We start from the raw sequence: 22,005 nt of genomic DNA on the forward strand, positions 1-22,005 counted from the left end.
TGCTCCCCTTTCTGATTAGTTCAGTGCTGACAATGAAAAGCTGAAGCTGCAGCTTGATGAATAAAGACTGAAGCCCATGCACCATGAACAGGAGTGCTCCCTGGGCTCAATGCAGAGACGGGCATCCATGAGCTGTCCCTGGGGAGATACACCCTGTGGCAAGGGGTGACTGATGTTCCTGACTGAATGAATACAGCAGCATGAGTCCTGCTGTGATACGAGGTATCTCCTCCCCAGGATGAGTGGCAACAGACAGTTGGTCCCCCTCACACACCAAATGCACCAGTTCTCTGTGAGCACTGCAGATATCCTGAGTTAAAATGCTGCTCTGTGGATAGATGCATATATGGGTACATGTGCACACAAAGTTTTATACATTAAAAAAGCAAACAACAGCTACACTCAACATTCACTGTGGTTGCAAAGTCAAACACTCCAATAATAGGAAAGGGGAATAATATTCATCTGACTTGAATTTACTACATTTTATATATGAGCATCCTGGTGGGCCCACGACACGAGGTGGCACCATGCACGGTGCAGAGGCACTGAGCACCCCCAGCTGTACCTGAAGGCATGGGGACATGACCCAAAGACTTGCCTGTACTGATTAGTGTATATTCATATAAACACTTCCAAGCTCATCTGTGCCCACTCATCCAGATCCCAAGCAGCCATCCAGTTTAAAATGGGCACCCACAGTGGCAGCAGTGCCATGGCTTCCCATTAGGATTTTTTCGTAACATCTAATCCAAACCTGTCCTCTCTTCATTTAAAGCCCTTGTCCTGCGTAAGTAAAGCACTTACCTACAAGACTGCTGTAGAAAACACATGATGCCATGACTATTTGGAAGATCTTCTGGGCTGAGTATTAAGAGGTTCAGCATCATACATTGCCAAGGAATCAAATGGCACTGCAGTTTTCCTGTGCTGGGGGAACTAGAACTATCAGAACTACCCCCTCATTCTCTCTGCATTTATTTATTTATTTTGCAATATGGGCTTTCCACACTACTGCACCTTTTCCCCTATGGCACAAAATTCCCTTTTGCTTTCCACACTGCTTATTTAAAGCAACATTTAAACAGATGGAAGCCCCCGCAGTGCGGACACATTGCAGGGCTGTGTCTCCCTCCAGCTGCAGAAGAGCAGAGTGGGGTTGCAGCCTGGCCAGCAGCTCCTGGGAATGTCCCCAGGACGCAGGGAAAACCAGCCTGGAGACATCACCGCGCTGCAGGGTTTTCCTTTTCCTCCATGCTTCCCTGGGGAAAGCCTAGATGCTGTTAGTGGTGTCTGAATATTGGCCAGATTATGGGGCATGTGGGTAGAGCCTATATTTATTTTTTTAGAAGTATATATTTGTTTGATGTTTTGCAAGCATCTGCTTAAGATTTCTGTGCTTATCTAAGGGGAGGAAAGAGCCCATTCTTCCCAAAGCCAATTCAGTGCAAGAAAAAGTCGTAACGCCGCTGGGCCCCTTCGTTTCATCCTTCGCCAGAGGGACTCCATGATTCCTTTGCTGCTCCTCAGAGAGCCAAAACTGGTGGCTGGCAATTAAAGGCATCTGCAGGGCTCACGAGAGGGAAGGCATGTGGGAGATGAAGGATGGACGGCACCTGAAAGGCCTAAACTCTTGGCTGGGCTGATAGCAGCACGTCTGATGGGATGTGCAGGCTGTTACAGCAAGTACGGAGGTGCAATAAAGAGAAAGCAAATGAACTGCTTGCTGACAAAGCTTCTCCCCGCACACCCCTGAGGGGAGAGGTGCCAGCAGCTCCCTGGAGCCACTAAGGAGGAGTTAGTTGCGTAAGGAACAACCCAATGACCGAGTGACCAAAAATGTCCAGTAGGATGGAGAGGCTGTGGGGGAAACGGGGGAAGCTCCAGTTCATGCAGGGCAGATGCATAAAGAATCATACAAATAAGGCAGGAAAACTAATGAGTGAGTCAGATTGTCACTCCCCTCTTTCTTCAATCAGGCCTACAACTAGAACTGCTCATACACATAAAAGCTGTTGTTGTACGCAGGGACTGATGGATCCAACCCTAATTGTAATAAAACAAGCACCAAAAGAACAACATCATGGACAAGCTTTTGTGCCGGCTTAGTACAACAGGCCTCATCACCCTTCAGTGCTGGTCATCCCCAGAGATGAACTCTGTGCAAATGCAATGAGCCAAGAAGGAACATCACACCAACACTCATAAGCATGGGCTTGGAAATACATTCTCATTTTCATATCACAGATCACTTAAAGAGAGACATGGCCAAGAGGGTCCAGTCTGATGCCTAGGAAAAAATGTTGAAATACCAACCAGGAGGAATCTGACATATTCCCTTCTCATTTCAGCTGTTGCATTACAAGCCCTTGTTGTTTCAGATGGATGGTGACTGCCTGCTGCTTGCTCCAGGAGACTCAGATGTCTCTAATGCCTCTCTGGAAGTGGTTTGCTTTGGGGAAGCTAAATTCAAATGCTGCGCTGCAATAAAATCTGTAACACTACACATTTGCGCATCACACCACCAGACTGGCAATCTGGAGCTCCACCACTCAGCCCTACCTCGGCTGTGTCCAACCTCTCACAGCAAGGGCAACAAAAGCAATATAAGAAGCAACATGTGAAATAAAGCAAGTGAAAACATGCTCCATCTGGGCTCTGTCCCAGCCCAGGTATTTAGGAACATCTTAACCTGGGGATTTCACCCTAACTATCATGTTTAACAACTTCAATGGTCTGTTTTTCATGTTATCATATCCCTGTTTGAACCCCATGTTCATTCTGCTCTGCAAAGCTTCTGCTGGTAAAAGGCTCCAAAGCTCAATTGCACTTTGAAAAAGGTATTTCTCCTTGTTTGCTTTAGACTCGCTGCCTGATGCCTGCCCTATAAAATAAGAAAAACTGAACAATAACGGCCCATTTCACTCCATCCACTATTTGACAGAGCTGTACTATAACCCCATCAGCTCTCAGATCTGTTGTGCTGTGCTTGGATACTGCCCCAGAGCAGCACAACCCATATGGCACCAACGCTTATACCTGCTCCTACTTCTGCTGGCATAGCTACACCAAACTGTCCTTAATTTCTACTCCATCCAAGTCCCACAGGTGAGCACAGCCACGGGCACACTTTCTCTCTGCAGCCACTCCTAGAGCCAAGGGAACATTTCTGGTTAATAAAACCAACAGTTAACAATTCAAACAAAAGTCCAGGAATAACCCAATGAGAAAATAAACCACTTTTATTCAAATTACCAAGTGTTAATCACTCCCGGAATATCGGACTATAAACAGCTCCAATTCAGGAAGGTGGATTTCTTCATTTAACACATACCCATTTGAAGGCTACAAAAGAAATATTTGCTTATTTAGGCTTAAAATGAAACAATAAGCAGATACTTTTTAATTTAATCTTAAAAATTAAACTGTTTTTTCAATAATAAAATATACTCCCTATGATACAAAAAGGACATTGACTTTATTCACAGGTGACAGTACAGCCACACAATCATTATGCTAAAGGCGAACTGCAAAGACATTTTAATCACATTGTTCCTATTATATGTTCTCAGTGTTAGAGCAGCACACAAAGGCTCTAATCGGAGTCCTGTCGTGCTAGAAGCTGTACATATGGAGAGGAAATGTAGAGTTCTACTGCAAAGGGTACAGTCTGATCTAAAATTCTCCCTCAGGATGTGGAAAATGAAGGGATGGAGACCCCCACATTCACACAACCACTTTCCACAGCCAGTCACTATCAAAGAGTTGTTTACAAACAGATGACTTTGAAGCTCGCCAGATCCAACTTAAGAATCAGTCTTTAGGAGCCCCTGATTTTGCTTTCCCCCAGAAGACTGGCAGACCCCAACAACAACGAGGTGTTTCTGAGACTAGTGGCATTTTGGTGGAAGAAATCCAGCCCTGAAGATGGGTCTGAGCTCAGAGCTAAAAATTGGACAGACTTTGAGTTATTTTTGTCTGTGCCGTGCCCTGAGGGCAATATTCCATCCCAACTGCTAATATCACTGACATTTTTAAGCAGCTCTGGGTCAGTTTGGGACCACTCATGTCCCTGCATAGGCTGATTTCACACACAAGAGTGAAAACTTGTCCGTACACCTCTTAGGACTCCAAGACTGGTTCCTCCTCCCTCAACAGACAGACAGCAGCATGTGCAGTGGGCTCCTCTTCCTCTCCTTCAGCCTCAGACCCCCCTCACTAACCAGGACTGGGCCCTAAATGAGTCAGGATTTGGAACTGAGTGGTTTCTGAGGAAAAACAAAACAGCATTTCTGCTCACCCTCAGGTCTCACTATGCAACTTGGTTTTGATCTTCAGGCTTTGGAATTGGAAACAGTCAGACAAGAAAGATAAATCTGTCAATTGGTGGATCAGAACTTGCTAGGCAGTATAGAGCAGGACTCTTAAAAAATAAAATTTATGGGGGGAAAAAAGGGGATAGGATGATTGCTGTAAGGGTTTGCACAGATGAGGACCTGTTCCCCAGAAAGCAAAGCAAGCAGCTATTGGGAATGGCTTCACAAGCTCAGAAAACACAGCCACGTTCACAAGCAGTCAGCACTGCATGAGGAAGGAGGGTTGGGGTCAGGCTTTTTTCACCCCTATTTCCCAGCGCTGACAAAGTCCCATTTCTGGCAGCAAGGGATGCAGGTCGGCAGCTCCTGCCTCACAGCACTGCCTGTGTTCATTGCACAGGGAACAAAGCCAAGGGCTCCATTCAGCACCATCTCAGATCACTTTGTGCTGCCTTCCATCCCAACACACTCTTACAAAACTGTTCAGTGAAATAATGCCAATACATGATAGATTCATAGAATCATAGAATGCTTTGGTTGGAAGGGACCTTTAAGATCACCCAGTCCCAACCCCCTGCTGTAGGCAGGGACACCTCCCTCCTGACCAGGTTGCTCGCAGCCCCATCCAGCCTGGCCTGGAGTGCTTCCAGGGAGGGGGCATTCCTCATAATAAAATGCCTATACATAGAATAGATGCTGTTTCTGGGAGGATTCAATGACCCTTACAGGTCCCTTCCAACTTGGGATATTCCATGATTCTGTGATTCTAAGCAGTGTTGTACATTCAGTAATCCCCAAAAAACACCAAAACAACCAATGAAGAACTGAGACTTGAAGTTTCTACTGCAAAGCATGGATTACTCTGCTTGCTCAGTCCTAAGCAGACTCTTCAAAATGAACTGTATTCTGCCCTGCTTAAACAATTTGGTCAGAATCAGGCTCCTATATATGTTTTATTCTACAGTTTATTCCCAAAGATGGCAATAACCTCTCATTTCCCCAAAGCTCTTAAAAAATTCCTTAATGAAAAAGTTGAGAAAGATGCTGTTTGGAAATACTCCTTACCTACCATATACATCCTAACTAAAGGGATTGATTTGATGGGGAAAAGAAAGAGAGAAAAAGATCAATGTGGTGCCCATAGCTATTTCCCAAGATTTTCAGATTATAGACATAGTGAGACCAGGAAAAACCAGCAGTGCAGCAGAATGGGCTGCAACGATGCTGCAAAACATCAGCAAACCCAGGAACTGGGGGCTGCTCACTCCTGCTATGCTTCTACACTGCACGCTGCTCTCAGGGCTCCTATCAGCAGCAGCCAAGCTTTTCTGTTTTAATTTAATTTCATTTAATTTCTACCAACAAATTCTACCCTGTGGTGAGAATTGACAGCATCATGTGGAGAACCACTAAGGAGTTTTTGGATTGTTTTTACAATATGCATATATACATTAAGACAAAATAAATCTATATCGGAATAGGAGTGAGGCAGACAGCTCACTGCCTGTGGGTGGGAGATGCAGCAGGACATGCCTTGGCATCACACTGCCAGCGGGGCTCTGCCCCAAAACCCTGGGGCATCCCTCAGAGCTGCTCAGCTGGTGTGCATGCTCTGGGATATTGCCAGTGTTAGCATCTCTCCAACAGATGGTGAAAGGGGATGGTTTGGGCCAAGAAGGGAACAACAGGCTGCGAGACTGCTGCAGGCTCTGAAACATTGCCTGATGAGGGATGTGGGGGGCTTCAGGCTTTGGAAAGCAATGTTGGACAGGGCCCTGTGCTCCCTTACGGATGGAGTGTTGCTTGGGACGTGGTACAGGGGAGTAAAACAGATCAGTGCTCTCTTCTTTCCCTGCACATGACATAAAAGAGGAGAGGAGGTGGTAGGACCCACATTTTCACTGTCCAGTACAAAGTTAGTGGAGTGTGGTATTTTAGCACCAACACAGACCAGAAGGTCCTGCCCAAGGAAATGAGACATTCTGTGACCAAAAGAGAACATCCCTATGTATCTGAGGGAAATCCCTCAGCAAAGCCATCTCGAATATGGTGACTTTTCAAGGTCCCGGCTGAAAATCACAGCCCAGACTAAACAGACCATCACTTTTGGTTTAAGCATCCCAGGTGAAAAGACAGATTGTTAAAAAATGCCTTGAACACTGTTTTCTCTAAAAAATCATTACCTCCTTCAACTTCTCAACAAGTACGAGCCTCCCAGCTTTCCTGCCTCCTCTGGAATCGTTTGGTCATCGCAGACATCAGAATTAATGAAGAGATGAAAGATTGATTAGAAAGGCAAAAATCTTACTGGAAAATATTCCTTAATATGAAAAGCTATTCGAGAATATATCTAGCAGAATAATAAACAACTGCAAACTTCCCGGTGCCTAAAAGAATACAAGTGAAGGAGGACAATGGGCTTTGGGTTTACTCCCCTGTTTAAAACACCAATTCATTTTACAAAGTGTGTGTTTTGGTGTGCCCAAAAGGTTTTAAATGAGTGAGATTTCCAACACCTACATTTTAGCGATACCCCAAACTCAGCTGGTGAGTCAAACATGATCAGTTCAGAAAGGGGGACTCTCTCTGCTTCTCACTTTTGCTGCTGGGACAGTGATGGGATCACTGCTGGAAGTGGTGGCCTTTGAGTGCCATCCCACCAGGTGGATGGGTTGCCCTAAAATGCCATTCTCTGTGTGTGTATCCACAAGCACTCTGCAAGATTGGCACAGAAGGATGAAAAAATAATTATGGGTAACTTGGAGCTGACTTTCCATGGAGACAAGGGATGAGGAAATCTGTTTGGAGATCAAAATATAATAAATACATACTCAAAATTACTGCTCTGCACAACATGGCAGGAAACAAAGATGTTGAGCTTCTTTGCAATACAGACCATAACTCCTCCCTGGTGGTGGTTTTCAGCTGATGCAAACACAGAAGTAGAGCTTGTAACCCATAGCTCAATATTCCACACCACTCCTGATAAAGAAATACCTTTACAAAATTCTTTCTGGTGGAAAAAAATGTTTGTCGGAAGCTTTCTTTTAGGCAGTCCCAAAACAGATGCTCCTTTAGTCTTACCTGCATTGCAAGATGACCTCCTGGCAACTGAGAAAGTCTAACAAAAAACAAGAGTGACTTGTATAGGGGATCCTTTAACACTCCCGTATCACTGGTAATAGAAGAGAAATCAATATTAGTTCCAATATGAATGGAGTGTTGGATTGACTGAACAGGGAGCTTTGAAATAAATATCTAAGAAATGTTTGGATGAAATGGACATCTTTACAGACATTTGGTCTGCATTTCTGAAATGTAGATGATTAAATCCACATTGTTGGCTTCTTCCCCCTCCGCACTATGTCTTTCTTTACATCTTGCAAAAAATTTATGAACAAAGTTATTGTAAATCTGCAATGTCTGTCTTGTCACTTAGATTCTTTTCAGAAACGCTGCCTTGCCAACGCAGACATTCAATCCTGTATGATTAATATTTATTACTTATAATTCTAAATACAATGGAAGGTCACCAAAAATACCCTGCCTAACAGAGTCTGGAGCCCCTTAAAATCTCGATGGTGATGGATCCCGACTCATGAGTACTGAGCTCAAATTCAGTACGTAGGACTCAAACTCAAACTTTTCTATGTAGGATTTCCAGTGTTTCCTGCTTCTGCACTATGTCTGAAGCCAAAAAGCACGAAGGTGAGCAGAAGGTAGACCTGACAGCATGAACCTGCAAACCCAAAGGTCAGGAAATGCTCGAACCTGTCCATGATCTTGGATCAGCCTCTTACAGAGCCATGAACAAAATGCAGTTAGGATGCAGAGCAAGATGTGGATTCCCCCAGAATGGGCACTGCAGCTGATGGAAAACAAGTTTCACTTCTTCCATCTTATTCTTTCTCATACCTACTAAAACATTTTGCTCAGATTTTTATTTATTTTTGCAGTGTTGCTCAGAAAGTTAGAATATTTGTATTTCGTATTGCTAATTAAAAGGAAAGTAGCTTGGGGGTTGTAAGTTTTCTGATCAAATCCAAAAAGGATTTTAAGAACACTTACCAAAAATCTCTTTGCTCATTCTCCTTGTGCTATGAGCCCACCCATTTCTAAAAATCATTTCTTAAAAAGCAGATGCAATTTGTGGCATGCTGAGACCAAATGATGGTGATTTGGCCCTGTTCTAGCAAAGCCGAAGTCAGACAGGTAGAACACTTCAGAAGCATGGAATTCAGGAATGAAGGTCCAGAGATGGCCAATATCAGGGCAGAGCCCGACTGCCTCACTCACCCCACTCAGCTGCAGGTGGGCACTGCCTTCCGTAAGGAGCTAACCACAGCGAGCACAGAACAAGAGCTGCATCTGCCTCTGCACCTTCATTCCAGGATCAGTGCCACTACGCCACCAACTGCGTGCAAACCTGGCCAACAGCAACTGCAAAAAGCTGCTCCTGGCCAAGGGGCGCTGCCAGCCAAAATCCAGCCCAGGGGCCGTTCATCACACACACACAGCAGGCTTCTCCCTAGCAAATGAGATCACACGGTGCTGCTAATGCCATCCTGAGCAACGTGCTGAGCGCAAACCAAAAGCGGGAGGCGGGCAGAAAGGACAGAGAGGATCAGAATAAATAAATAAATAAAATAATCACCTCAATCTAAAATTTAAAAAGTAAAATAAAATCACAAGTAACTCCAAACCCACAAAGAAGTGATTTTTTTTAACGAGCCCCATGTGCCTGTGCAGACACTGCTGAGCTCCTGAGGCTTTCTTGGCTGCTATCAGTGCTCTCCGAGCCAGCTGATTTCGTGCAGCCCTTTGCCCCCCAGTCCAGCCACTGCTTACACAGCTCCTTCCAGGGGAAGGCCTGGCAGTTCTGAGGTTTTGGAAAGCTCAAAACAAACTGATCACTGCGGCGTGCGAAACAATAGTCAACAACAAGCTAACTGTGTCCTGCTCCCAGCTGGGTGAGCGTGAAAAGGGGAAAAATCCCATCAGATATTCATCACTGTCATGCAGCGGTGGCTGTGGATCCATCTCTTGGCTCTCAGGCTGCAGACAGCTCACTGCAGGGTTCCCCCGGCCTCAGCCCACTGCCCCCGGGCTCCCCTCAGTCAGGGCCCAGCCTTCAGTACAAGGAGAGCCACACAAGCCAAGAGCTCAGCTTTCATTTGTCTTCAAATAGTCCCAGATTGAAACATTTCATGTTCACCATCATACATGTGACTTTTATGCAAAAGAGCTGTCATTCTGGATTTACTAAAGCAATGTGCACATAATCACTACTTTAAAGCAAATTGTGTCAGGCAGATGTTCCGGATTGAAAGAAATAATTGGTTTCAGAAAACAATCCTGAATCACTTAACCTGGACTGGTGAACCTTGGAGAAGCAGGACTAAGGCAGCATGCAGGCTTCCTCCTCGCCTGCTCGTCAGCTTTCAGGCTGGAAATGGGTCTCTCTGTCTCAGCCTGTCCCCTTCTCAGAGCACACTGCTCCCTGGGCAGAATGATGGCTGCCTGAAGGCGACCTATCTGGAGCCCAAAGCAAGGAAAGTGCTTCCCCCACTGAATACACACCAGCTTGCTCCTGCCTAGCCATGCTTCCCAAGATAACAGCAGAAAGGAACTGGCAGCCACACAGCCAAGATGACAATGTTCTGCATGGTTTGGTTGGTTGTGCCAGTTCTGGCTATGGGTTTGATTCAGTGTATTGCCCCATTGTTGCTGTCTCTCCCAACTGTCAGATCCAACGGGCATTTTGGCATTAGCACCGCTCTTCAAGGGCTTCCTGCTCAATTGCCCATCCACTTTCTTTTGCTTTACACCTCGAGGTCCAGCAGCATCATGCAAATTTTATGCAAAGGAGCATCTGCAAGTCTGACATATTTGCTTAGGCTTTCCCCTCTTGTGCCAAGTTAAAAATAAAATGTCCTACAAACTCTTGGGCCTTCTAGGACAGAAAATGCATTCAGAGAGGTTTAAAAATATAACTGCTAAGAGTGCTACTCCCCTAGGGTCAAACTCATTCCTTTTGCCTCTCTCACAAATTTTGTTCCTTCCTCACAGGTTTTGATAGCAAAGGGAAAGCAAAGCATCCTTGAAATAACCAGCAGAAGAAGCAGTTCTATGTGTTCCTAATTGACTTGATGGAAATTCAAGCTAACGTCCTACTGTTAAAACACCAAAGAAAACAGGTGGTGATATACCCCAACACAAAACAAGAAACTAATACAGTGGAGTCATTTCCAATACTGATTATGAGTAATACTAGTTGTGTCAGATCGTAGGTTCAGATTTCAAAGGGTCTCCACCCCCTACACCAGAGCTGCCTTCTCCTTCCTCCAGGGAGAAGCATGTTTGTCCCTGACCAATGCTCTTGAACAAGTGAAGTCATAGGGATGCCAACCAGATAGCATAATGATAAGGTATATCTTAAGGCAACAAGGAGAAGAGTCTGTAAAACAGGAATCTGCCAGGGATGCTGAGCCACTGATGGGGTCAGTTAGGACTTGCTGAGCCGCTTGGCCACATCCGCGTAGGCTTGCTCGATTTCCTTGTCTGCTGCACAGGTGTTAGTGAACTCATCCCTGGCGTACGCATTCTTCAGGTACCGCCACAGCCCCGTCATCTCTGTTGGGAACTCAAAGTTGCGGTATTTCTTTGCAACAATCTAAACCAAAGGAGAAAGAGGGAAAAAAAAATATGGAGGAACCTGTTGGTGATAGATCCCCAGATGTAATTTCAGAGAGCTCCTTATTCTTTCTCGTGGTATAATTAATAGCAAAGGAGACAAATGAGTGGTTGGACACTGGAACAGGTTGTCCAGAGGAACTGTGGATTCCACCATCTGAAGTACTGGGTTGGACAGGGCTTTCAGTAACATGATCCAGTGGAAGATGTCTCTGCCCATAATTTTAAATGTCCCTTCCAACCCAAACCGTTCCATAATTCTATTATTCTTTTAAATTCTTGTAGACATGTGGACTTAGAATAAAAAAGCTTGAAAAGGCCCATTGGTCATCCCACATCTTGCAAGGGCAGTACCTGGCCTAAGGGCACTTCAGTACAATTGCCTGGCAACTATCACCAAATTGTGCACTTTCAGGCACTTAAACTTCATTCATTTTACTACTGTTTTTGGTGTTTTCCACCAGTCCTATGCACATCACTTCTTAACAGTAAGATCCCAAATAAGAGATCATATAGCTGAACAAAAAAAATAGATAAATTTAGGGGAAAGGCATTAGTAACAGTTAATATATAATGTATTTTAATACTGACTATCATATTCAACATATTACAGTCTGTATTTACTACTTTTTTTTTTTTTTTTAACTACGTAATATATTTTATTTGGCCAACAAAGTCAGAAGACATAACTGCCTACAGCTGTTGTAAGGCTGTATCCTTGTTCTTGCAAAGGAAAGATCGGGCATGGTATGGGTACCGTGACTGAGGAACCAAGATGATTTAGCAGACATCAGAAACAGGAATATTAGCATAAACTGCGGGGAGAAAATGGTCATTTCAAAACTTGTTAGACTCGGAAATTGTCCATCAAGGGAAATTCTCAGTTTCTAAAAACGTCCAGGCTCTTATTCAGCAAAATATTTAAGTGCATACTTAATTTTAAGCACCTGTATGTTCCCACTGAAGTCAAAGGGACTAATCTGTGTTTAAAGCTAGCTGGTTGGTTAAGCAGCTTGCTGGATTGGGACATTTCAGTTTCCCTGTAAGAATATACCATATAGAATAATCCTGTGGTGACAGAATGAACTAGCTGATAGGAAGGGACGGATTAGCTGATTTGATGAGTGCTTCCAATCTCTAATTTTTCTGACAGTATAAAATCGTTCCTGAGCATAAATTACATACATATGTGGCACAGAGTTCCCCTTTATTTTAAAAGCACATGGTAGAGCTGTTTTCCATCTCAGCTTTCGTAGGACAGTCGTGTTCACAGAAATGACTATGATTTGTTTTTATTACCAGGATCCACTTGGTAAATGTAACACCTCATCCTGTCTTAAACTGCATTTAATTAAGCATTCTTGCCTTCAATGATGTTTCACACACACATGGGGAAGATAAAACCTGCTGGGCAACTCAAGTCAAGATTTTCACAGTTTCCAGCACACATCTTTCATCAAGTGAAAAACTTAACAATTCACCCTTTTCTTACATCTGTAAAATGCTTTTCAGATAATACCCTGTGGTTATGCTTGTCTGAGAAATATTTCAGTTCTCGTTTGACTTCTTTCATTTTGTCACAGTGAAACAGGAACTATTTGATCTTGCATTGTGTGAATCCAAAGTCACCAATCAAGATGAGCCAAAGAAAGAGCTAAACTTGTGAGGATGTTATTGCAGTTCTTACCTGGTGACTTAAACACTTTTATCTATCTTACTGCATGCGTGACTTCAGCTCCTAGGCTCATTTTATGTTTTGGCTCACAGACTTGGTTTTAATTACTAGTTTTCTTGCTTGCCAAGGTCTGCCAGGTACTTGCTTTATTCTAAAGAAAGATGCAATCTGATAAATTAAATAAATGAAACATTGAGAAGTCAAGATGATGCACACCATTTGTGCTGTACCAGCAACAACTGTATATCTTAAATCCTGGACCTCAGCTGTGGCATTGATTTGTTAACTTCTCTGTGTGAAACACCAGCTGGAACAAATACTGCCCCCAAAGACAGACTGTCTCTCTTAAGTCACAAGTGGGTGGGAACTGACTGAAGTTTTGACATCTCTCTTAAGAATAATGGGAAGTAATTAATATGAAAGATGACTTTTACCAGCAGCAGTGTAAAAGCAAAGAGAAAGGACACCCAAATCTTAACATTGCCTTTGCTACTGACTACTAATGGGACAATTTTCCCACTAAATACAGAACGGCTTCAGTTAACCTACAGGAAACACTGAGAAGAATGTGTGTCAAATCCTGTTTCCTTAGCACTTAAGATACTTCTGCTGAAAAACCTGTTGGCTTGACACTTGGCCGTTGGAGCAATGGAAGGGACTTCACTCTGTGCATTTCATATAACACTCATCTGTTTATCCATGAGAGGGAGTGGGTAAATACATGTGTGCTAGCCTACCATGTAGCACAAACACTCAAAATGTTTGAACCAGAGCAGTTCCCTATCAAATAAGGCTTCGTTGTCCATCACATGGTATCTTTTACCTTGACAACATGGAGTTTGGGCAGAAGGTTGCAGTCAGCAAGAGTGAGGTCATCTCCATCCAGAAACTTGCGTTTGGACACCTTCTCCTCTTCAGTGCTGTTTGCATCGATCTCCTCCGGCAGAGGGGTTCTCAGATAGTCATCCAGCTTCTTCAGAGCCTTCACCAAACCTCTTTCAAGGGCTGTGCCACAAAGTAAAGAGTAAGCAGACAGAAAGAATTCTTAAGAAATATTCACTGTTGAGGGCTATTAAACAAAAGCAATATAACAAAATCTAAATACAAAGCTACTTAAAATAGGTGAGATATTCAGCCACCTTTAAGATTCTTCTTCCTTCAGGTTCATTTAAGTGTAGATTTTCATTCTAATATGTCTCAGATGGAGTGCCACAGTGGAGATAAGTCTTTGGCCTTCAACTATCAAAGACCTTGTCCCACAGTGCTGCTGGCTTCAAAGAACTGAAGATTTAAAATTCCTCTTAGACATGATGCAAAGCAAAGAGCAAAATTTTTACTTGAAAACATCAACCTGGGGCACAGACTTTATGTTCTTACACTTTACCTGCATGTTAGTAGAAAAAAAAAATGTGACTGCAACAAAACAGAGAAATGGACGACTGTATTGCATGTTATTTGAACTGCACAGCCTCCAGGGCAAGAAGGATCTTTTGCATCTCTGAAGGGTGACAAGCACAATGTGGTCCTGGCCCCTGACAAGCGCCCCACAGTGCTAAAGCAATATAAATAAGAAACAGCGAGAATTTACAATGTGAAAAAATAACAACATGACTCATGGGCTTTGGGCCAGAATTTCAGCTGGTGAAAATTACCTGCAGTGATTTATACCTGCTGCAGATCTGGCCTGGAGTCAGCGTTTAAGGCCTAATCCTGTAAGATCTTTTATCTCTGAGTAACTTACTGCCATTTAACTTCAGGGAGGCTGCTCAGTGCACCAGGTTGCTCACATGGTGTGGCACTACAACGCCTCGGGAGACAAATGCATTTACAGAGCACAGTGCGAGCTTCAATGGGCAGAGGTGATCATCCCATGCAGGGCAGCTCTGGCACCTGCAGCTCTGCTGGCCCTGCTGTGCTGCTGGCATGCAGGGATGGGTGGTGTGCTCAGGGCCATGGAAAGAGCAGGAGCTGAGCTGCACAGAACACAACTTCTCTGCAGCCCTGACATCCGTTAAGCCTTGTGCCGGTGGTGGAAGACAGATTAAGCCACCTGATGCCTTGCTCCCTCTGAAGCCTCTTGGCCATGCACCAGGGAAGTGTAGCAGCTCTGTTGTGGCTGACTCTCAGACACAGTGGCAAATCCTGGCTTAATTGATTGACTGGAGGAGTGACTGCGATCCAACTGAAAACATCCCAGCAAACGGAGCGGGGAGGGAAAGAATTTTATTTCTGAAAGCAGAGCATCTAAAGCGACTGAAGTGCTGCCATCCATAAAACAAAAGCGTTGCCATCCCTTATTTAATCAATTTAAATTGAATTTTGACACTGACATTCTGCTGTCAGATCCCGGCAGTGGTGCCTTTAATCATCTGCAGCTGTGCTCTGCCACACGGCTCCTGCCGAAGGGCGCTGACTGCCTGCTGTGCAATGCTACCCCATGTGGCAACGCTTGGAAGATTTAGCAATCTCTCCTTGGTTTGACCCATCGCACCTGTTGAATGGATAGCTCTCTGTCTCTTGCTCAGTGTCACGCTATATTCTCTCGCAGTGAATTCACTTAAAGACATTGGAATCAAATTACTGTGATTTTATCCAATTTTGCTCATTTGGATTTTAGAAAATTGGCTTAACGCTGACCATTTTCCAGCATCCCCTTTACCCAGTGAGACCTGCATCTCTTTGAGGGATCCGTGCAATACGCCCAGTGGAAGTGCTGCATGAGCTGCCCTGTGGTAGCCCATGGGTCGGCTGCACGTGTTTACAAAGGCAGGAGCAGCAGGTGACACGCATTTATGTAAGTTTTTCTGGAACTTATTAGGGATGTGTTGTTTTCTTTTCTTACTGATACACCAAAGTGCGTCATGGTTGTCTCAAAAACAATGCCTGGAGTGGAGCCTGTGTGTGACAGTGGGAAAAACATCTATCTGAATTCATACTTGGCGCTTGCATGCAACTGCTTTAGGCCAGAAATAAGCATATGTGCAGGGTTCAACACGTCTGAGACCTAACTCCAGGCTCTGCTGGGACCCATAAGGTCCCAAGATGTCCCACTGAAGTCACTACAAGGTGGGACCATTTCAGATTCTGATCATCAGGAACTGAACCCTTACTTCAAACCCTGATTAATTAACACTCTTGTGGTGTTAGTAAAGCTCCCAGAACAGCCCAGAAAGAGAGGAGAAGTGAATAAGGGAGAACTGTTTTTCTTCCAACTGAGCAATGATGGAATTCTGAAAAGTCAAGAGAATTGATAACCTTTTCAAGGTGATCAAACCAGATCTCCCATATTAAATCCCACCAATGGAATATAGAGCAATCTGTATGGCTTTCCTGTTGGACTGCTTCCCTTTCCATGAATAATTTCAGTGGATCACCACAGAAGGCTGAGACCATGGGTAAACACCTTGAAAAATTATCTCTCCCATTTGTTCTCTTACATGGTCGGCATTTAAGAAAATCTATTAATGGTAAAAAAAGAAAGAGAAGTTGAAGAGTACCAGTCCCAAGACAAACTCCTTGGGTTCACTGCTCATCTCTGGCCTCCACCTGCACACAGAGCCATTGACAGCAGCTCTCTGGCTACAACCATTCAATCATTTCTTTATCCACCGAATAGTCCATCTCTCTCCCATTTAGAGATAAGGATGTGATGCAGGACCATGTTAAAAGCCTTGCACAAGTCCACATAGATGACAGCAGTCATCCTCCCTTTATCCATCGATGTCATCACTTTGACATAGAAGGCCATCGCACTGGTCAAGCCCAATCTGCCCTTGGTGAAGCCGTGGTCTTGAAGCTGCAGTGAAGCTGTGCTGGCTGTCACAGATCACTGCCTTGGATCACCTCTGAACCTCCCATAGTACAGTTATTTTGTGGAAATCTGGATGACTCAATGTGTTGTCTCTGTTGAGAACATGTGGAGCAGCAGGCACTCACCAGGGCCTTGTGAACACCAGACACAAAAACAGACTGAACAAAGACATTTAAAAAGATGTGACCAACTAAAAGGTGTAATTTTCCATTTGGCAATACACCTCGCACAATAAATTTTGCAAGCTGTTACACAGCTATTGCCCTTTATAACTTATCCTCATGGTAACATCATTAAATAACAGGCTTGTTGATAAGAGTGGGAACTCAACTGCATGTCAGTTCTTGGGATTAATCTTCCCTAAAGTGTATATATTTATTAAATGAATCGTTTTTAATTAAACACCCTGAGCTTCCTCCGTAGTCAGTGGTATCTTCTCTATTACACTGGGCTTGCATGACTTTAAGTCAGTTGTATGGAGAACTTTTCCTGAAGCATCTAATAGCCTCGCATTGTGTTGGTAATGTCAGGGTGGAGTATTCAGTATTACAACACCAAGTGGAACTATGCCTGAGAATGTGGCTCTTTGCTGCTTTTGAAATTTCCACCTCCAATTGCTTCCCCACCCTGTAGACTTGCAGTATGAACTTAGAGAACCCAAATGTGGCCCAGCCCTGCATGAGGACTCTTGTCATCAGGTTATCACTGCAAGATCTGCAAAAGTCTGAACTCACACAAACTGCCTTTCTGGCCAGCTGAGCACAAAGGCACCAGAACTATATTGCCTCCATACTGATGTATTTCATATAACTTCAAATTCCAACAAGTTCTATCTATATATATTCAAAATCCATGGTGGAATCACCTCTCTCAGACTTCACAGCTGTGTTCTGGGCTATTTAGGCAAAGACAGCTTACATCAGTCACAGCCTGCTGCGTCCTCCCACCAACAATGAACAAATGATACCAGTAAAAAAATCTCACGAGTTCTTTGTGATATTCCTTCCCTATTCAAAACTATACTTTTATACAACTTTCCTTAAGAATTCTGAGTCGGAAGCCAAAAAAATAGCACTTTCCAACCTCAAAGCAACCACAGAACACTTAATGAATGTATTACCATCTGTCAATTGCATGGGGTGAGGTTCAATTTAGCCAACGATACCTAATTCATAACGACGCTCTGTTTTCAGCATAAGGTTACTTGATGTTGAACAATGAGATTAACAAATCGTGACATGCACAGAAATACAAATAATGTAACAAAAGCTAATAATCGGCAAAACTGTGCTCTCAGTTACGCTGACATAAAAGAGGAGTAACTCCACATTGTCAACAAGCTATTCCATATTTACTCCAGTTCAACCAAGACCAGATTTTGGCTCTGTTATTCAACTCTTCAAGCAAAAACTTCCTTAAACTATTAGCCTGAGCCACTATTTCCCAGGGACAAAGAGAAATCATTCTGTCTTGAAACATTTATACCACAACAGAACAAAACATTGGAAAATGTAACGCATGGAGGGACCCTGCAAGTCAAGAGCCAGATTCTAAGATTCATTAGCAGGTATTTAGGGTGAAACTCTGGCCATACCGAAGTTACGCTATTGACTTCAGTGGGCTTAGGATTTCTCCAGGAGCTTTTAAAGCCAAAATCAGTTCATCTGACCTCCTGCATAATACTGGCCATAAAACTCCCAGCACTGGAGGTCGTTTCCATCTGTTTCCTATGGGTCAAATAAGGCTGAAGCAAAGTGGAAAGTAACTAGAAAGTAGTAAAAGAAAAATGGTTTGGAAAAAGTAAAACTGATTCAGACTGTCCACACCCACAGCGTTTACAGAGGTCAGACAAGGACTCTTCTTCCCCTTCCTTGAACTCAAATATTTCCTTCCTCGTTTCAAGCTGGCATGAGGAGAAACAGAAAAGCAGACAAAGCACATAAACACCAATCTCTGTGGCCTGAAAGAGCCACTGGAAGGCAGATCATTCCATCCTAAAATAGTACCCTAGGAAAAGCTGAACTACCACCAGAGGAGCCTCAATTTTTTTGAGAATGCTCCTTTGAGAATAGGCAAACTCGCTGCTTACACCTTAAATACCTAAAACAAGGTGAGATTTATCCCATTCTATGTGTGTGAGTGGAACCATCTGCAGGATGAGGATTGTACTTGTTATAAGAAGAGATGTCCACCCAGAGGGTGGTGCCGCACTGGAACAGGTTGCCCAAGGAGGCTGTGGATGCCCCATCCCTGCAGGCATTCAAGGCCAGGCTGGATGTGGCTCTGGGCAGCCTGGGCTGCTGGTTGGTGACCCTGCACACAGCAGCGGGTTGGAATGGATGAGCACTGTGGGCCTTTGTGACACAGGCCATTATCTACGATTCTATGCAAAGCACAGAGGGCATGATAAAAGCAGTAAGAGTAATCGATTCCTTGCTCAAACTGAATTTGAAAACTATTTAAGATAAAAGAGAGCAAAAATGTTTACATTTTAAAAACTATCCTAAAGCAAAATAACATAAACTTTCCAAGCAAACATAGAAGAAAAGAAGTGTTTAGGTTGTTTGGCTAAGTCATACTTAAGATACTCAATCATTCTGGGCCATGATTTAGTAGAGGGCTGTTAGTCAGGGTAGGATGGTTGGGTTGTGGTTGGAGTTGATGATCTTTAAGTTCTTTTGCAACCTGAGCGATTCTACGATTCTATGATTTTCACATGACTTCTAAAGTTTTTATTACCTTTGAAATCTGTCCATCATTCATGACACCCACACCTTCCATGCTATTTTTTTCTCACACCAACATTTTACCACAAAACACTTTTCCAAGCCAAAGTAAGATAGATAGAGCCCTCTTTGTGTCACTGAAAGCACGCAACAAGAATTTAAAGTCATCACAGTACAGCAACACAATGGCTTTGGAGCTACCATCTGAAACCACTGTCTGACCTCAGTAGCACACACAGAATTAGCAGGACCGCACGTTTCTGAATCGTCAAGCCCAGAAAGTTCAGCCAACTGCAATCCATGCACAAAACTGAGTAGCAGTTGCTACTGCTGCCCTGGACAACTAATGGCTGCTTTCCCTTTTTACTGCTTTCTTCCATTGCCCTCCAGTAAGATTTATCCTGTAACACACGCAAATGAACTTGGTGAAATATGCAATGAGGGAGGAGGGGGAACAGTACATAAATATCCGCAGTCTCACACAAACAATATGAGATTTATTTCTACTTTAGAAAAACAAACCACCTTTCCTGATCACTTCCAGATTCACAGAGTCTGATATTATATGAGACCCAATACTGTTTTCTCGTAGGAGAAGAAAACCAGCTAAGAAACTGCAATTTTAGGTAAGAAAATAATATCATTCTAGCAGTCTGACAGTCTGATTAAAGACCAAGGATCCATATTTTCACTCTATTTTTCTACATCCTGCTCACTTTTTTTAAGCAGGCTCAACAGAGTTCTGTAACTTTGATCTGAACAGATTAATCCTTCTCATGCAGCAGAGCTGCAACAGCAGTATGTGTTACTGCCCCTGTACTGTCCTCTTTGTGATTTTGATATGACCCTTGTGACCGGAGTGCTGCCTTGAATGCCTCTGTTCAGCTGTTTAAAAGACAGGTGTCTTGTCTCAGCTGGTTGTATGGGCTCCTCCTGCTCACAGACACCGAGCATCACAGGAGGGCAGCTCCTTCCTCCTGTCAGAGACCCCCAAAAGAATCTGAGTGGCTCCCTGCATCCATGCCCTTCCCACAGCACGAACTACAGGTGAAACCTAAAGGACAAGCTCAGGATAGATACCTAGTAGTCAGGAAGGTGAAGTCAGCAGAGATGAACCCTACCCTTTAAACATAATTCCACAGTTCACCTAAGTGCTGTAGGGTAATGTTCCCCCTTTTTTATAGTTACATAGATACTCAGTACTTCACACCCCAAAGGGAAAGCACATCGCCAATGTGAGCAGTGCAGTCCAACTTCCAGGCGTATTTCTGCCCTGTGAGATCCATGGCTCTAAGGAGAATCTGTATTGAGGGGTAAATGATGGTCAGTCCCTACAAAAAGGAGGGAGGTGTGGTTCTCGTGCATCCAACCATCCAGATACCCAACTCTGGGCCAAAGGTGGTTTCTGGAGTGAGTCACCTCTGCTATTAAAGATGAATTAAAAGATAAATTATTCAATATTAATAAAAGATGGGCAACATAAAGGGAAGTTCTTCCAGTTTTAGTTTGTATTTTAAGGTAAATGAGACTTTCCCTTGGAGGTAGATTTATGTACCTTTTCATAGATCAGAGAACATGGCAGGAAAACTGAATGACCCATGTGCAGCTTTTAGACAGACAGACTGAGGTGACGTGACCCCCTCCCTTCCCTTGCCCTTCCCAGACCCATCAAATTTCACCCCAGTGAGACCGAGCCAAAAACCTCAATTCCTTGGTTGGAAGCAGATGATCTGTAAAGTCTCCTCCAGCCCAAGCCACTCTGGGATTCCTTAGGAAACTTTTCCTCACCCAAAGCACAATGATCCACAGGGCTCGGGTCACCTGGGTTTAGGAGACCCAAGCCCAAGTCTTTTCTTCCCAAGCTATTCTATGTGACCTTCCATAAATGATTTAAATGCTCTGATTACTTCCTACAGACAAAACAGGGATGACAGATTCTTTACATTGGTAGAAGCAGTAATGTGCCAGCCGTGGGCATTTGTTTCTGGTCAGAGGGAAATGATCTATAACAAAAAGAGGTATCCTGTTTCTGTGATATCATCTATCCTACTCCCAAATCAAACATAATGAAACAGGTGTATCGATTATGTCAATAAGAAGAAAAACAATTCATAGCATCTAGAAAGTTTGCTTGACAAATATCAGTTTTCTTCCTTCCTTCGTATTCTGTTTTTCAATGGAGGCGGGAAACAAATGCAATACTTGTAACTTCATCACAAAAAGTGAAACTGGAACACCCACAAATGCGGTTTTGTGAGAAGAAAACCCAGGTGTGAGAATGACGCTAAAAGTGAGGCTCATTTCCAACTCTCCTAGGAGCCACAGTGACCTGAGGGCAGGAAGCAACCCAGTGTAAAACTGTGGCCTACCAGTGCCCCAGCACCTCGCCTGCATTTCACAAATCATCGCAGCTCTGCAGCAGCACACACACGACAGACACCTTTTCTGTGTCCCTGGGGGCCTCACCTTGACCACTACAGCTCTATTCTAGTGCAGGTGTCCCTGACACAACTGCAGGCAAGCAGCAGTTGATTTGCATCAAAACCCTGAAGAAAAATGTGATAATAATAAAAATGTGATAATAATAAAAATTAGAGCCCTGCACAACAGTAAGCCATACCATTAGAGTGTCAGATTAGCGTTCCAGTATCTCCATTGCTAAGATACTACACGTTTACTCCGAGCGTATGGTTTTGTTTTATTAGCAAAGAGCAAACCTGATGATTTGGGGCTGACAAAGCCGAACAACCTGCATGCTTCTGCTTTAAAATAAGAGCAAAGTTA

The 22,005-nt window shown here is 43.7% G+C and overlaps 1 protein-coding gene across 3 annotated transcripts in view; it reads right to left on the reverse strand.

The window, feature by feature from the left end:
• Window positions 1-3,224: 3,224 nt before the first annotated feature.
• The window catches only part of CLIC5 (chloride intracellular channel 5), a 66,045-nt gene continuing 47,264 nt past the window's right edge, over window positions 3,225-22,005 (reverse strand). For all 3 annotated transcript variants that reach the window (XM_015859912.2, XM_015859913.2, XM_032443561.1), the window contains exons 5-6: window positions 13,508-13,689; window positions 3,225-10,989 (exon numbers count right to left, since the gene is read on the reverse strand). In XM_015859912.2, the coding sequence (XP_015715398.1) occupies window positions 10,822-10,989; window positions 13,508-13,689 (350 nt within the window). In that variant the 3' untranslated portion in view covers window positions 3,225-10,821. The remainder of the gene's footprint in view (window positions 10,990-13,507; window positions 13,690-22,005) is intronic.

The sequence above is a fragment of the Coturnix japonica genome, chromosome 3 (assembly GCF_001577835.2).
Source record: "Coturnix japonica isolate 7356 chromosome 3, Coturnix japonica 2.1, whole genome shotgun sequence".
Taxonomy (NCBI): Eukaryota; Metazoa; Chordata; class Aves; order Galliformes; family Phasianidae; genus Coturnix; species Coturnix japonica.